This window comes from Rhyacophila brunnea, unplaced genomic scaffold (assembly GCF_057557595.1).
Source record: "Rhyacophila brunnea isolate RB1 unplaced genomic scaffold, BYU_Rbru_1.0 scaffold_13, whole genome shotgun sequence".
NCBI classification, from domain to species: domain Eukaryota; kingdom Metazoa; phylum Arthropoda; class Insecta; order Trichoptera; family Rhyacophilidae; genus Rhyacophila; species Rhyacophila brunnea.
The window spans coordinates 34,401,580-34,423,874 of record NW_028232785.1 but is presented as its reverse complement, the minus strand read 5'-3'; the positions used below and the strand labels follow the sequence as shown (position 1 = coordinate 34,423,874).

Below are 22,295 nucleotides of genomic sequence, written 5' to 3'. Positions count from 1 at the left end.
ATCAATGGTCGCAAACAGCTGGAGCAGTGTTGCTAACTGTACTATAATTAAATTACAATAATATAATTTTGATTCGGCGAAAAATGTAAAATACTATAATTTTACGCCAAATATGCCAAAATACTATAATTTCAAGGGATTAAATCAAGGGGTGCAGGTTATATGAAAGTGTGGTGAAAAAGTATGGTGAGGCGGGCTGGTAATCAATTTGTGGCAAAATTTCCACGTTAACATTATATTATATGGGTACGTTATAATGACCAAAGTAAATCCTCTGTGATGCCCTGAATTTTTTTTTATCGCGTCGCTATTTCTCGTAAGTTGTCAGCTATTGTTGGCCTGCTTCATTAAATTGTATGAGAAAGCTGATTTCTTGCCCCTGTTTTTATTTAATACCTCTATGGAGTCAATCGAAAAATGTTCCTGTCTATAATTATTGTTTTCAGAAAAACTATAATTTTTACGCCTTTATACACTATAATCAGCATCGAAAAAGATGGCAGCACTGAGCTGGAGAATAATAATATTATTATTATCACGCCAGCTGTCATTCTGACATCTCGTACACGTATGTTTACAGCTTTTAAAAGAAAAATGGATATAAAACGCGAGCCGGAAAATGACGATTCTAATGTAGACAGAAAACCAAGTCCCGTTTGGTTTGATGTACCATTAAAGGTGTCAAACAGCCCAGATCACCATGCTCATATAAAAGAAGAATTAGCTGATGATACACTTGTGGAGGTAAGTCATATTATAACAATAATTAGTTATATAGTTGAGAATTTACCGATAAAATGTTAAGTACAGTCGAACTCGGTTATTACGATCACGCATATAGCGAGATCTCGGATGTAACTAGGAGACATTCGTTGACATTTTAGTTTATGATTTTCTCTATACAATTATTCACTTTTATAACGAGCTACTTATCGGTTATACCGAACTAAAATGTGGTCAAACTTTTCCTAAAACTGTTCATGTGTCAATCGTTTAAAAATACTTCGACCCAAAGCAATAAAATCCCACCGGAATCGGATTACGTTTATGACACTAGTTAAGTGTCTAAGTACCTAACTAATTGGTGGTTTTCGCAGACAATATTGAAAAAGTATACACGCATATAGTTGAAATTGCATGTTAAAAATCCAAGGTTTGTGAAGTCACTAGGTACCTACCAGCGTTCATTACAATAAACAACTTATTTTGAAGTTTAAGAATGCCATGCTTGTTTCGTAGAAAAATTCTATTTGTGTATTTTTGTTTGAATTGTGACTTTTTGTGTTATGTGACCGCTCATTTAAAAATACCTATATTCTGATATTACGAGTAACGGTTATTACGAGCAAATTCAGTCGGTCCATTGCCCACTGAAGAAGGAAGCCGATACATTACACGACTGGTCCTTCATTTCGCCACTCCCGTTGACAAGTAATGTCCTGTCATTGTCTATAGAGTGCTCATACTGACGCGTCTGTTCATTTGTCGGAGTATTCTTAGTTTTAGATTATTTTAACGTATCTTGGAAACCTTGGAGTTCATCTGATTTAGTTGTTCTGTGTTATTAATAATTGGAAGTGACGATCAAACTACATAAACTTCTGTGTATAATAATTTATCATAATACACTAGCACGTTTGTCAATGTGACAGTCGATTCTAAACGATAATAACTTATAACTTGTTTATACTCTTCAGTCATTATAGAATACCAAACTCTGCTTGCAAGTACGTTATAAATAAATAGTATGGCAGTGGACCACTCGTTGCTTGTGCAAAAAGTTATGCTCAGGCTTTATTATTCTAAAGATAGTGGTGGGTATACCCAACGCGCATGTGGGAATCAGTCAGCTGTATACAAACGCAAGGTACCCAGCATAACATGTGGTTATTTTTAAAATCCATAGTGAAGCAATTCATGTATTAATTTTATTCGTATTTATTAATTGTCAATAATTATCTATATACTCATATATATATATATATATATATATATATATTATTAAGTATTGAAGTTATACTTCTTTTAAAGCGTTTGGTAGAGAGTGAAATTGAGAGCTGCGCGCGCACACCGACTCCGACCCATCTAACAAAAATTTCCAATCTTGGGACCCACCTCTTAGCTGTCTTCCCTAGTGGCGAGTCGTGGAACTATTTAATGCTGTCTTATTTGTTCTAATTGATTGTTACCAATATGAATGAAAAACTGTTGAAATAAGAAATACAACTTAAATAAAGAAAATATATTACTTAAATACCTACACCTGCAAGGTTTTTTTACAAAAGTTATTTCAATGGGAAAGGATGTATTTGTTTCTTATTTTCTTCATTACAGTTTTAGCATCAACTTCAACTTTAGTTACTTTTAATCGCAGTGAGTTTGATATATCCAATTTATTTCGGCATTAGTTTTAATCTTAACCATAGCCGAAAATCCGACCTCACATAGATATGTGGTAGTAAAGAGGAGGAGGACTTTCATAGCTTCATCGAACAGGCAAGGATAATTATCAGCAACTGAGAGCCAGAATTTCGTTAACTGTTTACGATTGAGACTACTTTCAGTGACGTATCTTCTGATAAATCAATGAGTTCTTCACTTGCTTTTGTTGACATACTAGTTGGTAAGTCGTCTTGAAATGGGCTACAAATCCAACGCAACGAATCAAACTTTTTCATCTCTTCCCCAAAATAGTCGTCAAAGTTATTTATAAACAGCGATAAATGACTGGAAATTTCAGACAGTGCGTTCATCTTAGGCTGCACTTGGTTTTCAATAATAAAAGTATTATTTTTTATATTTCATGTATACAGTGGCGAGGGCCCACTCAATATTTGCTCGCGACCCATAGTTTGGGAAACCATGCATTAGTCGGTTCCACAATACATAATTGTCGGGCGGAGAGTAAAGGTTAGGTAGGTAATTTTAAGTGACGTGTAAGTAAAATCAAAGCCATTGAAAGTCGACATGCGCATCAATTCTATACAAAAGACTGCTTTCGGCCGCTATGGCAGTTATCTAGGGCAGGCTTGTATCGAACCATTAGCACTTATTGTAACAATTACTATAAGTTAGCCGTCTAAACTGTCTATCTCGCTCTAAAATTTACCACATCCAAAAGAGGTGCTGTTGAAACATAGCACTTATTGTAACAATAAATTATTACTACTAATTTATTGTAATTGTTACAATGACACGCTAGATTTAAAATAACCATGCTGAATTGTTGAAATGAGCGTCTGGAAACATGTAGGTATGCAGTTCACCGTATCACACTTAATCGTGAAATGCCCTATCGGAAATAATATATGGCCGTATATTAAAAACCGTCCAACCTCTTTGGGTTGTATAGTACTGAGATAAAATTCCTGTCTAAATAAAACACGGTTCTTGTCGGTTTGCACTTTACAGTAAGCCAGCAGCAAACAAAATTTGAATATTGCCTATATACTGGATTATTACAGCGTTTTTATTAGCTCGTATTCTTATATGTCTGGTGGTTGTTTATCCAGTAAAAATCTTGTAATCGATTTTTAACTAACTTCCCGACTAGCTAGACATTTGAAACTTTTAGAATATATCAGAACACGATGCCAATGCATTTAAGCCAAGTAGAATTGAATTCATTTTCATTTAATTCTGTTTTGTATAAAAAGTTATTTCGGAAAAAATCCGTAATCCAATCCACTATTATTGGTTTCTAAGTGGGTGGTCCTAGCAACCAAATTATTAATATATACGTGCGTTTTATATATTTGTTTGTTTGTTTTTTATTTACTTCATATCAAGTACAAGTTTGAGCATATTGAGCATAATAATCGGACAGAAAATTTAAAAACGTTGTATATATAAAGTTCTTTTTATCTTGTAATTATTCGTTAGTTTAGATTAGGTTTTTATTCTTGAATTCGTGAATTATGCCAAAATCGGCTATGAAAATTGAATTAATGTTCATATTGAATCTAATAAAATTGTAGACCGTATAGTGTACGGTCGTCTCTTTCCGATAAGAATGCTCACGGCGAACTGTACCACGGTGAAATGTTTCACGTACAATTTACATGCAACTGTTGAAATGTACTTCGTTACTGAACATACATATTTTTGAAAAACACTTTTTGAGAAAATATATTATAACCAATAGAAAAAATCTTTTTGACAAAAGTAAGCCACCCCGGCAGGGGATCGAACCCTGCATCTTCGGAGTTTACGTCCCATACCCGCATTACCTATATGCTACGCAGTGCTAATTGTCGCAATTAGTACATACTAATTGCGACAATTTTTAACCATTGGCTACTTTTAATATCCACTTATCAGCGCTCTTTTAAATCAAGCTACTTTGGCAATTGATTTTTGTTTATTAAATCAAAGTAGATACCTATTACTTCAATTACTAACCGACGTCGTGGATTTCTCCATTATTTTTTATGATGTAACTTACTTGCACTTGCTAATAATTTACTGTTTCTTAGATTCTTAGTTTCTATGATTTAAGAATGTACCATTCTAATTATTGAACATGCATAATTTTGAAAAACACTTTCTGAGAAAATATATTATAACCAATAGAAAAAATCTTTTTGAAAAAAGTAAGCCACCCCGGCAGGGAATCGAACCCTGCATCTCCCGGGCTTACGTCCCATCCGTGCATTACCTATATACTACGCAGTGACATACTAATCGACATTTTAACTATTGGCCACTTTTAATACCCACTCATCAGCGCTCTTCTAACATTATTGTCGGTGTAATTTTGCATAACGATAATATGAGGCGTCTAATTACAAAAAGCGACAAGTCCACAATTCAATATTTTCGGGAATTTACGTTTTTATGTTTCAAGCTTCAATTATTTGTTTTAATGTGAGATTATTTTTCCGTTGTATTCTATGTCGAAATTAGAACCAAATGGCAATTTCTTTCAGCCGATAGACTCTTGAATGTAATAAATATAGGCAAAATAAAATTGGACGTAGCGCTATTTGTAGATCACTTTTTAATTTACTCCGCATAAGGCACATATTTCCGTGGCACTGTCATGGGTTTACCAGATGCTACAGCATGGGAGACGCCTTTTTCAATATTGAACGTTCCCTTATTGGTTGACTTAAACACGCGCGAAATCAACCAAGCTTTAAATAATATGAAACACGGACTTGGCGCTTTTTGTAATAAATCGTTACTTGAAATTTTTTTTTTCGTAGGGTTATGTCGCTATTAGGAATTTATAGATCAATACATATTGTGAAAAATTATACAAAGAATACGTGCGTATTTTTTTTCTCGATTTTGACAAAATGTGGACTTATCGCTTTTTGGAATTAGACGCCTCATATGTAATAAAATGTTCCTATATTATAATATATTTTATAGTCAGGCAATTCAAGACCCATTTCACTAAATAAAGCAACTCCTAACATTGGGTAGGTACCTAATTTATGTTTTCTTACAGAATAGCACGTTAGATATCTCAAAAATAAAAACTGAATGGAACTCAAATGGAAATGTTCCTGAAGATGGCATGCTTCCATTTAAATATGAGGAACCAATAGCTGGATGTTCCTATTCTCAATGTGGGCCAGGGCCAGTCAGTGAGGTAAACATTTTATTTTTTATTTCTATTATCTTCACATTTTTTGTTGTTGACAGGAATTGATACAGGACATTGATAGGAATATGCTTCCACCAATCATGGCCCCCAAAAGGGGGGCTGACGGAGTCCTAGCCTGGGGGCCCGGCGATGCGAGTTGACCAGATAAGTGAGATACTCTCACTAATTCGCTTCACTAGTAAAAAAGTCGCCCGTGGCGCTATTTTCCTTCAATAATATCATTAAATAAAATTATATGGTTGTACGATACAATTTTTATATGTGTATTAATACTCGACAACTCCATAATTCAAATGGAAATATAATAATATACAATAAAACACAAAATATAAACACTAATTTTACCGCGTAAACCATTTGGAAAACGCTACTGTAGAGCATCACACTGCCTTTATCCTAAGGAATAGGTAGGGGGGCCCGACAAAGATCCTAGCCTGGGGGCAAACTTCAGGATATGGGGGCCATGTCACCAATAATATATATTAGATCATTAGAAAAAAAGCATAGAATATTTTGTTTCAACTTATTTTTTTAAAGCTTGACATTTACCATTTTTTTAGAAAATGTCCGATTGTAATAAAATCATATGGGACTTCACAGAGTAGACGTTTGTATTGATTTTTTTTTTACGGGAAATGGATGTCAGCCACTTGCTCAACCTATAAGGCCCATACTTTGACTCAAACACAAATTGAAAAACAATATGTGTATTTGTCAGACCCAAGATTCGGACGTGGGACCCAAGACGCTATAGGCCGACGCTTATGTACTTATCTTGTGTACTTATCATGGTCTCCACATCCTGAAGCGGGCCCGCAGGCTAGAATCTTTGCAGCCCCCCCCCTAAGTATCGCTAAGGATAAAAGCACTGTGATGCTCTACAGTAGCGTTTTTCAAATGGAGTTCGTGGTAAAATTAATGTGTATATTTAGTGTTTTTGTTGTTGTAATACATCCATTTGAATTATAGAATAGTCGAGTAGCGATACACAATTAAAAATGGTATCGTACAAGCACATACTTTTAAATAATGACACCATTGAAGCAAATAGCCCGCAGTTGACTTTTTTGACTGTTAGAGCAAATTTGTTATGTGTGTTTATATCACTTATCTGGTCGACTCGCCACGCCGGGGCCACGAGTTCAGGCCCTCGGGTTAGAGCCCTGTCAGCCCCCCTTTGTGAGGACCATGGTACTTATATTAGTGATATATCTCTTTAGTTAATTCCATTTATTTTCCGTTAATTGCCATTGTTTTCCCAGTATTGACGATTTTGTAGTAATATTATTGATTATTATCAAATGATCTGTTATTAGGAGTTGACGATTTTAGTTAGGGAATTTTTACAAACACTTCAACCGTTCATAATTTGTTTGTTATATTTTTTATTGTGATTCTTGAGTTAAAAGGTAGGTGATAAAATTTTTACCTACTTTATTGTGAGGTAAGGGAGGAGTGGTGAAGATGAGTAGAAGGATTTGTGCGTGACAAAGTAGTCCCAGTTTATTTCCCTTAACCATCAAAAAGATACAATCGTTAATACAGATTAGTACAATGAGATTAATGAAATTTACAATTAATAATTACGGAGATTGTGTTGCGGGAAAGATTACTAAACGTTGAATCGTAGAGGCGTCTAGAAAGTTGAACGGCGTTAATACGTATGTGTTATCGATGTCTCGCTTCCTTGAGTTTGTCATGTTATACATGCCACACTGAGGCAATTCGAGGTTTTTACGCGGGCATTACCAAAATGGGCCTGAACAAGGTGGCGGCGAGCGAAAGGAAGTGAGACTTGGTTTTTTGTGATTGGCGTATCAAGCGAAGTTAATTAAAACGTGATTAAGAAGAAGACAGTTTTTTTGTGGGGCTTACGTGGTGAACTACGATAGAGGACAGACGTGCCCGGGTCGGTTCGCAAATTGCAACCGTTCGACCATGGCGGAACGTCGATTGAGTGCTATGTACACTAAATATCACTGGCGATTACTTCGGTCCACCGATTTAACAATGGAAAAACCGTACGCCGTATCGTTCCATTTTTAATTCCATTATGTATTAAAGCCCTTCCGCAAGATTGCCGGGGCCTCATGTTTTTCTCCAGATAGTGTTTGATCCACTCTTAAATTCTTTTGTTACGCCTGTGAAATACAGCTGTCAACACATTTTAAACGTCACAATATAACCTCTTTGTTGAACGTAAACTAACTTTTATTTGCTCCTACTTTCCTATATATAATTACTTCAGATTTTGGAGTTGGCGCACACCTTACTTACTATATCTTTTGCTTCTTAGTTATGGTCCACACAGGGTATGAATTCCGCCGGAGGATGGAGATCTCAGGGTTCGTGGTACTCGAAAAACCTCATGGCCCGAGTTATTAGTCTCTTATATGTGCTAGCCGGCATTTATTTTTATACCTTACCTTATTAAATTCTTTATTATCCAGCTCACAATCATTATGTGACAGGTTTTATAGTGAATTGAGACAAAGGAAACGTAAAGTTGGCTTGGGATGAATGACCTATGGTGGGTTCATGCCCTGTAAACCATTTCGTAGAATTCTGTCTCTGTTTGGATTATGACACAACGTTATCAATTAATTTATAATGTATTTCTTGTTACAATGTTGCGCTATCGCATTTTTGCATGCTTGCTCTAAATTTCTTCGCAATAACGATTGGCTTGAAATTGATGCGTCGACATTCCATACATTCTTATGAATGGTGAATTTAGCAAGAAATATAATTTACATGTTTTTGTGAGGCGGTTTCTCAACCGGGTTCACTGACCGCAGAATATATCATTGACAATTGGTTTGAGATTGATTTGAAAGACACTTAATATTAGTTTTACAACGTAACATAATTTTAGAGTATTAAAACAAGCTTAAGATGCTTACTAAAAAGGTACACTCTGTCTGGAAATCCTTGTCACTCCTACAATTGTATTAATTTATTTCTTAGTGTATTGTATTCTTTGTCAGTGTGTATTTACCTTTGGGTGAGTGCGCATAGTGCTTGAAGATGCCCAAAGGCGAAATATGGGTCGTAAAAAACGGTACTTTATTTAAGTCAACAGATCATCATCATCATAATTATCATCAGCATGAATCTATCTAATGGAGGCCTCTCCAAGCAGATTCCACTTCTCTTATTCCTGTGAATTGCGTTGACACATGCCTACTACCGCAGAACTTTATCATTTCATCGCCTTTAGGTCTGCCTTGCGTGCGCATTGTACCTCATGGATACCACTGGACGACTAAATTTGTCCAACGATCGTCTGTTCTTCGAGCTATGTGTCCAGCCCATTTCTATTTGAATTTTTTTGCAAACTCTATTATATTGCAAACATTTTTCTGTTTCGTTATCCAACATATATTAAATCTAAATGTTTTTCTTAAAAATATATTTTTTGTCTTAATTTAGGTATGTTCCAGAGTTCATCTAAACATTCAAGATATTCCTCTGACTTGCACGGATTCCAGTAAGGTTACTGATGAAGAATATCCATTAAAAGACGTAAAATTGTCAACAGATGAATTCGTCGGCTCCAAGATAAAGAATGTAGATATAATCATACACGAAAAAGACATCAAACAAGAAATAGTTTTATTTAATTCACCAAAGGTGGTTAAAATTGTTTTAACAAAAGTTAGAAGTTTTCCACGTAATTTTATTTGTAATATTTGTGATAAAGTGTTTGGTTCTATCTATGCTCAAAGTCGTCATAAAAATATTCATAATCGCTTTGTTGCTGATAACAGTAAAAGTCAATCGATCAAAGACATGAAACAATCAAATATAATTGAAATTGAAAAAAATCGTTATAAATGCGACATATGTTCATATAAATGTTCACAAATCGGTCGTCTAAAAACGCATATGATGACACATACTGGTGAAAAACCATACAGTTGCGACGTGTGTTCATATAGATGTTCGCATTCTAGTAACCTCAAAAAACATAAAATGAAACACACTGGTGAAAGGCCATATAAATGTGACGTTTGTGCATATACGTGTAGGACATTGAAAGATTTAAATGATCATAAAATGACACATACTGGTGAAAGACCTTTTAAATGCAGTATTTGTTCATTTACATCTATAACAGCTCAGTATCTGAAAAAGCATCAAAGGAAACACACTGGTGAAAAACCATATAAATGCGACTTGTGTTCATTTACATTTTCGCAGATCAGTAATCTTAAAATTCATAAAATGAGACATATTGGATTAAAACCATATGCATGCGATGTTTGTTCGTATAGTTGCACAACGATGAATGACTTAAAAAAACATAAAATGATACATGGTGGCGAGAAACCTTACAATTGCGACATTTGTTCTTATAAATGCTCGCAACGGGGGAATCTGAAACTTCATAAAATGAAACATTCTGGTGAAAAACCGTATAGTTGCGACGTATGTTCATTTAAATGCTCGCAGTCCAGTGGTCTCAAAATTCACAAAATGAGACATTCCGGCGAAAAACCATACAATTGTCATATATGCGCTTATGCGTGTGTAAGCTTGAAAGAATTGAATGATCATAAAATGACTCATACCGGTGAACGTCCATTTAAATGCGACATTTGTCAATATACATCTATAAGAGCTCAAAATTTGAAAACACATAAAATGAATCATATCAATGAAAAACCTTTTAAATGTGAGGTTTGCTCATATAAATGCACGTCACTCGGTAATCTAAAACTGCATACAATGAGACACACCGGAGAAAAACCAAATAAATGCGACTTGTGCGATTATTCATGCATAAGATCAAAAGATTTAAAAGAACATAGAATGATACACACTGGCGAAAGACCATTTGAGTGCGACGTATGTTCATTCACATCGATAACGGCAAAGCACTTAAAGAAACACAAAATGAAACATAATGGAGAAAAACCGTTGAAATGCGATATTTGTGCTTATTCGTGCATAATGTTGAATGACTTAACAAAACATAAAAATAAACATACTGGCAAAGCAGCTTATAAATGCGATGTATGTAATTGTACCTTCATAAAGTTGAAAGATTTTAAAAAACATAAAAATACACATTCTGGTGACCATTTTAAGTCGATGATTGACACACATAACGCATAATATAAAATTATACATGTTTGATAATAAGAATAGATAAATCTATATATGTAATCTATATATGAGATCTTAACCCAGGTCTGAGACTGCGTATGGTACGTTGTTATGTTCTCTCAATTCTTTTGTATGGTATGGAAGTATAGACGCTAAACCAAGAGATGTCACGGAGACTTGAAGTTTTCGAGATGTGGCTGTATAGACGCATCCTCAAAATTCCTTGGACTGACCGGGTGACAAATGTCGAATTTCTCAATCGAATGGGGAAGAACCGAGAAGTTCTACGTAGTATCAAAACCAGAAAACTACCGTACCTCGGCCACATTATGAGATGACAAAAATACAGCATTCCCCAATTTGTCATTCAAGGAAAGATCAATGGGGAGCGTTGTAGAGAACGGCGCCGCATTTCGTGGCTTAAGACCGTCCGTGATTAGTACGAGTGCAGCTCCACTGAACTGTTCCGGGTAGTAGACGACAAAGATAAGATCGCCTTGATGGTTGCCGACCTCCGCTAGGGGATGGCACAATAAGAAGAAGATAGATAAATATTAATTTTAAATTAAATTCTACACTAGATATTATTAATGGCAGACATTCGTTTTATTTTTGGCGCGAGAGTTCCCGGTCTCAATTTTGCATCCGCTCATAACTACGTGTTTTTTTTTGACTGATCATTCAGCGTGTACAGTTATCGCAAAAGAAAATTCATGATATCTCTCTTCCACTCTTGCATCTTTTACATCTATCTCTTTTAAACTCATAAAAAAAATCTTACATAGATTTACAAGCTATTCCTATTACAAAATGAATTACAATTTTAATGCTATGAATCCTAATATGATACTTAAAGCTATTAGTTTGAATTTTTATATCTAGGTTCATACCTATTATAGTTAGCATTCTAAATTTTACATTTTCCCTTTTATCCAGATAGCCAAGTGATACGTCATAAGTCTTTCCTATTCCGTTAATTGACTATGTGGCCAAGCTGCACTTTAAGGCCTACAAAACTTTATTCCAGCTCCCCATTGAAGACGGGAAGTCCAGCAGGCCTATGTTATAACTGGTGATATGAAGTCACTCGACGACAACACGTAATTGTGACGTAAGCCAATACACGCTCGAGGCAAGCCGCCCAACACACACTGCTCACCATAGATATTATGCTGAAACACCTATTTGTGTATGGGGACAATGAATAACGCCGGTATTTGACTAGCGTTAATTTTTCGAATGCTATTATCACTCCGGTAGTACGTCACAATGATGTCATATGACGTCATGTAGACCGGACGACTACAACTCGCAAGTTCTAACATAAGGCCCCAGCACCGCGATTTCCTAACTATCGACTCGTGTGGAACCAGACGACATGACGTAATTGTGACGTCAGCCAATACACGCTCGAGGCATGCCGCCCGCGCACAGTGCTCACCGTAGATATTATTACGATGAAACACCTATATGTGTATGGTGACAATGAATAGCGCCGCTGTCTGAGTAGCGTTATTTTCTCGAATGCTATTATCACTCCGGTAGTACGTCACAATGATGTCATATGACGTCATGTAGACCGGGCGACTACAACTCGCAAGTTCTAACATAAGGCCCCAGGAGTAAGTCAGTACCAATACATATTCAATATTATAAAGTGTTACATTCTCAAATCTTGTGATTATTTTGTTGAATACGAGAAATCGTTTAAGTATACAATTATTATAACTTATATAAGTATATCTGTATTTCTGGCACCCAACTCGAGCAAGTCAGCAGCTACATCTATCTCGGACAGCAGGTGTCGATAGACGGAAGCATGCACGATGAAATTGCTTGAAGAACAAAGCTGAGATGGAGTGCTTTCGGACGTCTGAATAGTATCTTCAAAAGTGACCTACCATTATGTCTAAAGCGTAGGGTGTTCAACCAATGTGTGCTACCCGTGCTCACGTATGGCCGCGAGACGTGGACCCTCAACACGAGAGATGTCCAAAAGCTAAGAGTCACACAGCGAGGCATGGAGAGGTGCATGTTGGGCATCACGCGAAAGGACCGTAAGAGAAACGAATGGGTTAGGAAGCAGACAAGAGTACGCGATGTAATAGACGTTGCCAAACACCTGAAATGTAGATAGGCGGGGCACATTGCTCTGGCCGCTGGACAAATGCCGTCATCCAATGGTACCCAAGGGGCACGAAACGGCCACAGGGTCGCCCTAAAAGCCGCTAGATTGACGAACTGGTAAAGTTCGGCGGAAATACGTGGCAGCGAACGACACAGGACCGAGAGAGTTGGAGAAAGCTTGGGGATGCCTTCATCCAGCAGTGAATTGACTCCGGCTGATGATGATATAAGTATATTATAGCAGATATTTCACTCTATAGCGCATGGTTTTTTTTACATTCACTCGCACGTGTACTACGCGTTTAAATCGCTTTAGATATATTACTCACGTCGCATAGCGACTATTACCCGACCATGTCCGATCCTGATAGGATCATATGGGCCTCCACAGAGTGGAGGTTTGTATTGACAGATTTTATTTGTATTGACAGACTATACCTATAGTTTATTCACTGCAATTTAGTACCTACCTAATCTGTTCATTTATATTTTCTTTGATATTATGAATGAATAAATGTAATTAAGACAGATACCTACTGTTTTTTTTATTCAGGACGAGTTGGTATTTAAACAAATTCCTTTTCAAGAAATCCTGCAGCTAAACACCATGTTTCGTACTAGAACCTTGGATTATTATAACATACCTAGAGGGATTAAGATGCTATACACTGAATCAAATGAGAAATAGGACAACTGGGCGCCGTACTATCGAATAAAATAAATTTACGTTCTCTACGATTTTATACAGAAAGTAGACGGGGAATTTGAATCAGTTTCTATCAAAAGGTACCTAGTACCTACCTAGTTTTAATTAATTTTGCCCTTCACATGTTTTTTATTGCGGATTGAGGCATTATATAAAAATAAAAGAACTCTCATCTCGTTGGAACATAAATATATGCTCAATTAAATCATTTACAAAGTATTAAATATTAATATCATAATATATAATAAGAATGTCCATATCCAGGGCTCGAAATGGACCGGAACGCACCGGAGCGCCGTTCCGGTTCGTGCAATCTGTAAAGTTATCGCTCCGTCTCACCTACAAAATAATTTTACCGTCTGAGGTAGATATGCCATAGATATAACAAAAAATCTAACATACACATACTTAAAATTTGATAAGCTTGTTAATGTCCTCGGAAAATTTTCGAGCGATCCGGTTCGTAAACTTTTCCATTTCGAGCGCTGCCGTATCCACAGGGGAGGGGGGGTCTGACAGGACTCTAGCCTGGGGGGCCGAGCTCAGGAGAGGCCCGCCGGGGCAAGTCCACCAGATAATTGAGATGAGCACACATGGAGCGCCTAGTGTCAAAAGCCCCTAAAATGATTTAAGGTAGTTCTGAGAAAAATATGGAAAACGATTTTAGGTAGTTTTGAGAAAAATGAGAAAAACTCATATCTATTAAATCTGTGAACTTATGTATTTATTTTTTAATTCGTTACATTCTAAAGAGTATTCTGGCTTTACATTTTAGGGGTGTTTGAAAAGCACATTCAACCATTTTAGCGGATTTTGAAATTTACCCTAATTTTTGATCATACGTATTGACGGTTTTTGCCGTTTTTTTAAAGTCAATCTTTGGCCATCATATAGGTAGGTAACAACATCAATCTGAATACATTTCTTCTTCTTCCACGGCGCTACATCACAAATTTGCTTTAATAGTAAAAAAAAGTCGTCTGCTTCCTTCAATAATGTTATTATTTAAAATTATCTGGAGTAACGATAAAGATTTTAAGTTGTGTATCGATGCTAGACAACTCCATGATTCAAATGGATGTATTGAAATATGAAAAAAAAAACACTAAATATACCTACATATTAATTTTACCGCGTACACCAATTGGAAAACGCTATGTAGAGCGTCAAACTGTCTTTGTCTTTAGTGATAGGTAGGGCAGCCCACCAAAGATCCTAGCCTAGGGGCCCGGTTCAGGATGTAGGGGCCTTGGGAACCTCTATTTATTTTAGAATTTCATTCGATTGCGTGCGGTCAGTTGTCTCGGCGCCGAATTGTCTTGGACTTGAATCCAAAAATTGAATTGACTTCAATTTATATTCAATATTTAAACTCAGGTAAATGATAAAACCAAGTTTATAATATAATAATATGTGTATACAGCAAAAGTATCCTCTATAATAATTATATTCGCCATTCTCTTGCTTTCAATTTATTTATTTTTTCACATATTGTAGACATTACAAATTATAAGTTTAAGACGTTCACAACATGACATTTAGAAACAACGAAATATAAAACAGTATTACATAAAAAAGATATACCTAGATCAGTATATCAGAGATAGATAGTATGTTATTAAACAGTAGAAATGTGTACATACATATAAATTAGATAGGTACAAGTACACCGGATGAGTTAAGCAGACCCTATTTTAAGAATTTATATAACCTTTACTCATTCTCACGTAGGTGGAATATATCATCACCCGAAGCAATTTCGTTGAACATAGTAATCGCCATCCCAATTGGCATTACCAGTGACAGGTTGGATCTGCACCTTGGGAGAATAAACAACTGATGGTCTCTATTTCAAAGATAGTTATCAGGGACACACAGGTCAACACTGCCCAGAATGGCAGAGTTCTTATTTATACCTCGTATAAGTCGAAAAAAATACGTAGCCAAATAAAGATTTTTTTCTAAATTGCAGACTGCAGTATGTAAGCATGCCTATGATAAAGTCAGTTGGATAAAGCCACGGATAGTATCCATTTAACCTTTATATAAGTACGGCCGTCAGGACTTCTTGAACGATTAAATGGACACATCAACCCAAACAAGATTTGGCGAATTTATCTCTAAATGAATGCTGACTTCATTAGGTTCTTGTTTTTTAGATACGCATACGATAGGCACGGCAAAGAAACGAATCGCAATGCAACGATGCAACGTCCATAGACACAAATTATTTTATTTTTCAGTGCTGCCATCTTTTCATGGTAAGCAATCCAAGAAAATAACAGACAAAAAAATTGTTCAAAAGAGGTAAAGATGCCCTTGACTTTGATTTAATTAAAATTAAATATCGTAAATTAGCTGTTTTTGGTCATTTTTGGTCGAAAGCCGTAACTAGGTACCTAAATAAAAAAGTGACTCAAAATTTTCTGTATTTTTAATTAACTATCTATTTCTTTTGTTCAACGAATAATTCATAAAATTAAAGAATTCATAATTCTAATTATTGAACATACCTACATAATTTTTGAAAAATACTTTACAAGAAACACATTTTTTTTTATAATTATAACCAATAGAATGGTACTGTTCGGTTATTAGGAATACAGCGGAAAACACATTTTGAAAATAGCCAATAAACTGGATTATTTGTTAGGTTAACCTAACCAAACCTAACCTAACCTAACCTAATCCAACCTAACCTAAACTAGCCCAAACCAACAAATAATCCAGTATAATATCGGATATTTTTAAAATGTGTTTTCCGCTGCCTTCTTTTTAATCTCTTTAAAAAGGTAAGACACCGGGTCCTGTCGGATATGTATTTCCTCATAAGTGTTTTCAAAATTATGTATTTTCCGTATTTTTGTTTTGTTTATCTGTATTACAAAAAACCTTTGCATTTTTATTCGAAGACAATGCGTAGCTGTACCATATATTTTTTGTCAATATACTATAATATTATGGCTTCAAATTGAAGATCTTGGCATAAAAACATCAAATGTCCACTTTTTTCCATTTTCATTTTATTGTATTTCTATATTCCCTGTGTATGATTACATACAACTGTGCAAAGATATATTAAAAAAAAAATCATAAGTCCCTCAAATCTGCTCTCCAAAATATGCCACTTTTCTAAAAACAGCAATAGTCCAGGCATTTTTGTGTGAAAACAGCAAAGGTCCAGTAGTTCTACACTTTTATCACCAGGCGGCGTTAATAATGTTAGTATACATTCCATACAATTTAGTGTCTGAGCTGTCAAATTATCCTTGATTCTTTTAATTATTGCTTTTTATAACGTTTTCTTATGATTTTTTTTAAATATTTTATCATGGATATTACTAGCATAGACATCTGAAACGTCTCGAAAGAGAAAAATTAACAACACCAAGCAACGTTTTTACCAAAACGGTGACTTTCATTATTGTTCAGTTGATAGTTCGGATCAGTTGAATAGGGTGGTATTGGATGCAATAAAGAAAATTCTAGGCCCTTCATTATAAAATCTAAAAAGACCGGAAAAGAGATTTTTTTAATATCAAATATAGGTTAAAACTTTGGCATTTTTCGGTAAAAATTTGTAGGCTAGCTTTGCGAACATTTCAGTTTCTCTCTGGGTTGTGGGATAGATTTAATGTAGTGAAGAAAAATCAAATGCAAGTCACGATTGCATTTAAAACAACATAATGGTGGATTAATTCCATTGAAAGGAGCTAAAAAAAATATATTTTAAAATGAGCTAAATATTTACAAAACTCAATAAATGCATCGTTTAATTTGTTGATAGTGAAGGTGTCAGACGAAGCTAATCGGTTTTCTTTTTTCGTGTTAACTATCAATTCATGGTGGAAATCCATTGTGTTAATGATTTAATTTAATAAAACACATTTTTTTAGTACTTATTCCACTTTTAATAAATAAATCTGGACAGGTTTCGTCCGCCTTAGAGGGACATTTTCAACTGTTGAAAACAGTTGGCAGAAAAACAGAGACGGACGAAACCATTAAAGTGGAATAAGTAGATAATAAAAAATGTGTTTTATTAAATTAAATCAATAATAATAATATGAAACTAATCATTATTAACTCGCACATAATTAAAACATTTTTTTAAATATTAAATTCTTGATTTTTTACATACATTGAAGTCGTTTGTTTATAGGTAAATAATATGTTCAAACCTTATTAAAAGTTGTATTATGATTAAAAAATAACAGAAATGTATATTCTTTATTTTATTTAATAAAATTATAGTTTTAGTCATACTATTTACATTTCGATCTTTTCAATTTTGCAATAAAAACAACAAATGTCCATAAATTGTGTAAAAACAGCAAATGTCACACTCATTCTTTTTTAAATATCTATTTAACCGAAATAAATTTAATATATTTTTTACATTCATATAGTGCATATAATGTCTCTCTATAATTCCTCATTGTTCAATTAATAAAATTTCTCTTGACAACCAAGATATTATGTTTTTACCCTCTCCTGAAAAAAAAGTGTTTTGTGACATTTGCTGTTTTTATGCCAAGATCTTCAATTGTTTGGGTAAGTATATAATATGAATTAACAGCAAGTATTTTAATAAAAAATCTAGCAAGTATTTTATTAAAAAGGTGGGAATTATTTAATATGAACAGCAAGTAAAAAATGATTATTGGTAAGTATTAAAATAATTACAATGGAAGTATTTAAATAAAAATAGGAAATTATTTAAATAATTAATGGTAAGTATAAATATCAATTTGTCAGAAGAAAATCTATTTTGGACAGATTTTTTTTTTTATAAAAATAACTTATTTAGTAGCTTCCTTATTATGTTAAATTTAGTATGATAGTATTGTTCTTTCTATCTGGCTCTCCATGCTTCTAAGATACTATTTCATTTTAACTATCAGCTGTAACTTAACTGCACATTCCGAACCATCAGATGTAGGTAGCTGTTAGGCATACACTCTTGATCTAAGCGCACTTCAAATATATATATTATGTAACCTTACCTTGTGAGATTCAAACCCTAATCTCTACTTCATTGAGGAGTTCGCAGCAATTTCAAAGCATTCGGACTTGTATAGTGTTTATTACATATTATTTTCAATATCAGAATTAAATAATAAGACAGACTTCAGTTGTTTACAATAAATATATTTCTTATGTTCATAAATTCACAATAATAATCAATGGTAACAAACATATGACAGAATAAGACGTTTCCTTCAATTACATACAACCTATTACTAAAAACGACCGATGTCGACCAATGTGAATGATTGAAAATGATAATCTAGGATACACAATATCCCTCGAATAAACAATGGGAAACAAAAATTGAAAGGAGTGTGTAGGACAAGAACGGTTAGCTAGTAAACAAACGACCAGTGTGGCCAGGCTATTGAAAATTGAAATATAAAAAAATATTTCAACTAACGCAAATGGCGTGAACAGAATACCAATCGTTGATCAATGAATTCAAAATGTTTGAATAAATCTCACATTTTCCTTGGAATGACGAAGGTAGGGAAGTAAATTACACTTCATTTCACATAACTTACCTACCTATCTTTGTAGTAAAATCTTTTATTAAATTATTAAATCCTTGACCGTGGTTCGTTCATGGTTTAATAATATCATTGAAAATGAATCCACAATATTTATGAAAATAGTTACCTATAATTAGGTAGGTACATATAAATAAAATAATAATATTATAATAAATAGAAATATTAATTCCTCTGTTTATTTTTTAATATCGCTTATTTTGAAACGCTCGTGGGGGGATTACTATATTATTTTTTAAAAGATGTAAGATCTTATACCGGCGCTCCATTGGCACGCTAGTCAACATTCTTATCAATTAATTTGTTAATCCAAGCATTAGAAAATGAGAGATTTATCAATTATTTTATTTATTTGTATTTATGAAATTCATAAAAGAAAACATAAAATTTGTGTTGTTTTTATTGTTATATTATTTTATGCAAGTCTACATAAAAATAAAACAAAATTTTAGGATTGCGGAAGACATTCCAATAATCGCAACTTTTGACTTTTGACAGCTCGACTTTTTTATTCGTTCGTTGATCAGTATCAGAGCATCGAAAAATCAGACGACTTATTGTCCTCGGACTTTTGGCTCGCCAATGGAGCGCTGGCAATAAGTTTCATGGTCTTGTTTACATTACATACTATAATAAATTGACAATATTAAATTATTATCTGATTCGGCATTTACACTAATAGTAAAAATAGTCATATACCTACATATATAAATAATTAATATACTTACCTACCTACTTATTAGTAATTTTAAAAGACGTTGAAAAAAACCTTTTTTGTAGTGATGAGTCCAAAACATGTGAAATCATAAAAAATCCACGAACCCTAACTAATTAATTTAGCATACAATTTTAATTGAGATAAATTTAATATCATACTATTAATTATTGTTGTACCCAAACTGAAATTCATTTTTTTTTATAAAACTAGACAATAATAGGTACCTAATAAAATGTACTTAGTTTAAAAAAAATATTAATATGATTTCTGTAATATTTGTAGTAGGTACCTACCTAGATTACCTATATTTTTGATCAATTATTAATTTAATCTTTGAGGTTTTCGCACTTCTTGTGAGAAATGTCCATCTAGCTCTTTTTTCTGCACCTGTGCGACTTCTTTGCTCAATTTAGTTGATATTCTTTTAATAATAATGTAATCATAAATAGTTTGTTCTTACCGATATTCATGAATGCATAGATTAATATACTTTATATGCGATAATGGTGACCGCGCATGAACGATTTACTATCGTACGGTCAACAATCGAGGAGTTGTAACCATCGTATTGCAATGCAACCCCGCGCATGGACGATCGAGCGAACGGCCGAGTTGAAAATCTGTGTTCAGACACAAAATTTTACACCGATTCGAACCGGCCGAGGCCTCATTGGCAATGCTTTTAAATGAGAGCCCGCGCATGACAAGTCATAGCCGGCCGAGAGTGCACTCACACAAGCATGCACAAGTGACGCGGTCGTATGGAGCGCACGCATACATCGAGCCGTTACGAGATCCACATTTGACAGTTCATCGAAGCGTACCTATTGGCTTTGCATGCGCGTACCAGTCCCATTATTTCAGTTTCTTTCTTTATAAATTAATAATATATACACCCACGTTTTAAAGCAGTTTGATAGTCTATACAAAATCTCTATATATAATATAAGCTCTACAAAATCCATTTTGACGTTTCTTATCATATCGCGCCATTTTTCGGTGCAGACGCATATCTTCAGTGCGCGCGCATTGCCTCCGATGTATATCACGCCATGCGCGCTCAAACATACTGGCCGGTAATAAATTCGATCATGCGCGAGCAAACCAACGATTGTCCGTATGCTACCGGCCGGTTATATAATCATCCATGCGCGGTAGGCCTAAAATGCCGTGCGCCCCATTGAATGTTTTTTACTTTTCATACTATCAAAATAATAATGGATATTGGTTTTATCTATGGGCAATGTCATTTAAATAATGATTATTTATTTTTACTACTGATTTTTGAATATTATTTCTTGCTGTACCAATATTTTACCATTAAAACTGGGGGGTTTATACCGATACTTTGAAATAAATACTTACCATTCATTTAAAATTCTGACAGTTGTTATTTAAAAACTTTTCAAAATTGTCTATTAATACTTGCTTAAAAATGCACGCCTTTTTTAATGTATCTGTAAGCTACTCGCCATATCGACCATTGAAGTAGAGATAGCATTTCAATTAGATTTAATGGTATATTATATTTTGTTAGTAATGTATACACCACCTTTCTCAGATAGGTTGGTATTGAAGTCATGAAATGATGATAAAACATACTGTATAAAAAATGGGGAGGTATTTTGGATAGGAATGTCACTGAAATCGACACTCTTGTTGGACTCTGACCAATAATAACAACTGCTATAACATAAGCGCCACGTTGGCCGAGTGGTAATGTATCCGCTTGGTAAGTCGAGGGTCTAGGGTTCAAACCCGAGGTCTGGTAAAATTTACATGTTGTATTTCATGTCTGTCTTAATACAGAGCATGGACCAAATGGGTTGAGCAAGTGGTTAACATCCATTTCTCGTAAAAAGTAATGTTATGATACCTGTTCGTGGGGCGGGCAAGATCCACAAAGGATTGTGGAGATAATTAATAATTACAATATAATATTCAATCTTATTAATAATAAAGTGTTATGTGATTATGTTATAATATTACAGTGGATTTTAATAAAAGAATAATATTCTATAGTTTAACCTATTTTACTATCCAAATTTCATAATATACAGGGCTTTCAACTACATTTACAATTTTTTTTTTCAATATTGAAGATAGGTACATGAAAACATCAAAAACAAACCCGTCGCTATAATAACTCATGAGTTCTCCGCTTCTTGAGCTTCTCCGCAGCGATGCCACAAGAGATCTACGTGCTGCTTTTTTCACATGTCGCGAGACGTAGCGATGGACCTAGGTATATCGTACGACCATTGGCGGCCCTAAGCTTGAACACTTAGGGGGTCATTTTTCAATAAGTAATAATATTATTTGAACTTGGCTTTTCGTTGTATACTTAAAAAAACGTATTGCAAATTGGGTAAAAGAAGTGCTAGAAATTGTTATAGATAGGTACTTACTTACCCTTAAAAAAATGTCCATTTCACATCAAACAATCAAACACAT

At 34.4% G+C, this 22,295-nt stretch overlaps 1 protein-coding gene across 1 annotated transcript; it reads left to right on the top strand.

Moving 5' to 3' along the window:
• Nucleotides 1-25: 25 nt before the first annotated feature.
• Nucleotides 26-10,735, top strand: LOC147077362 (uncharacterized). The gene is made up of 3 exons (XM_085941071.1): nucleotides 26-744; nucleotides 5,456-5,599; nucleotides 9,047-10,735. Exons 1-3 carry the CDS (start codon nucleotides 418-420, stop codon nucleotides 10,733-10,735), a joined length of 2,160 nt encoding a protein of 719 aa, XP_085797197.1. The 5' UTR covers nucleotides 26-417.
• Nucleotides 10,736-22,295: the final 11,560 nt, after the last annotated feature.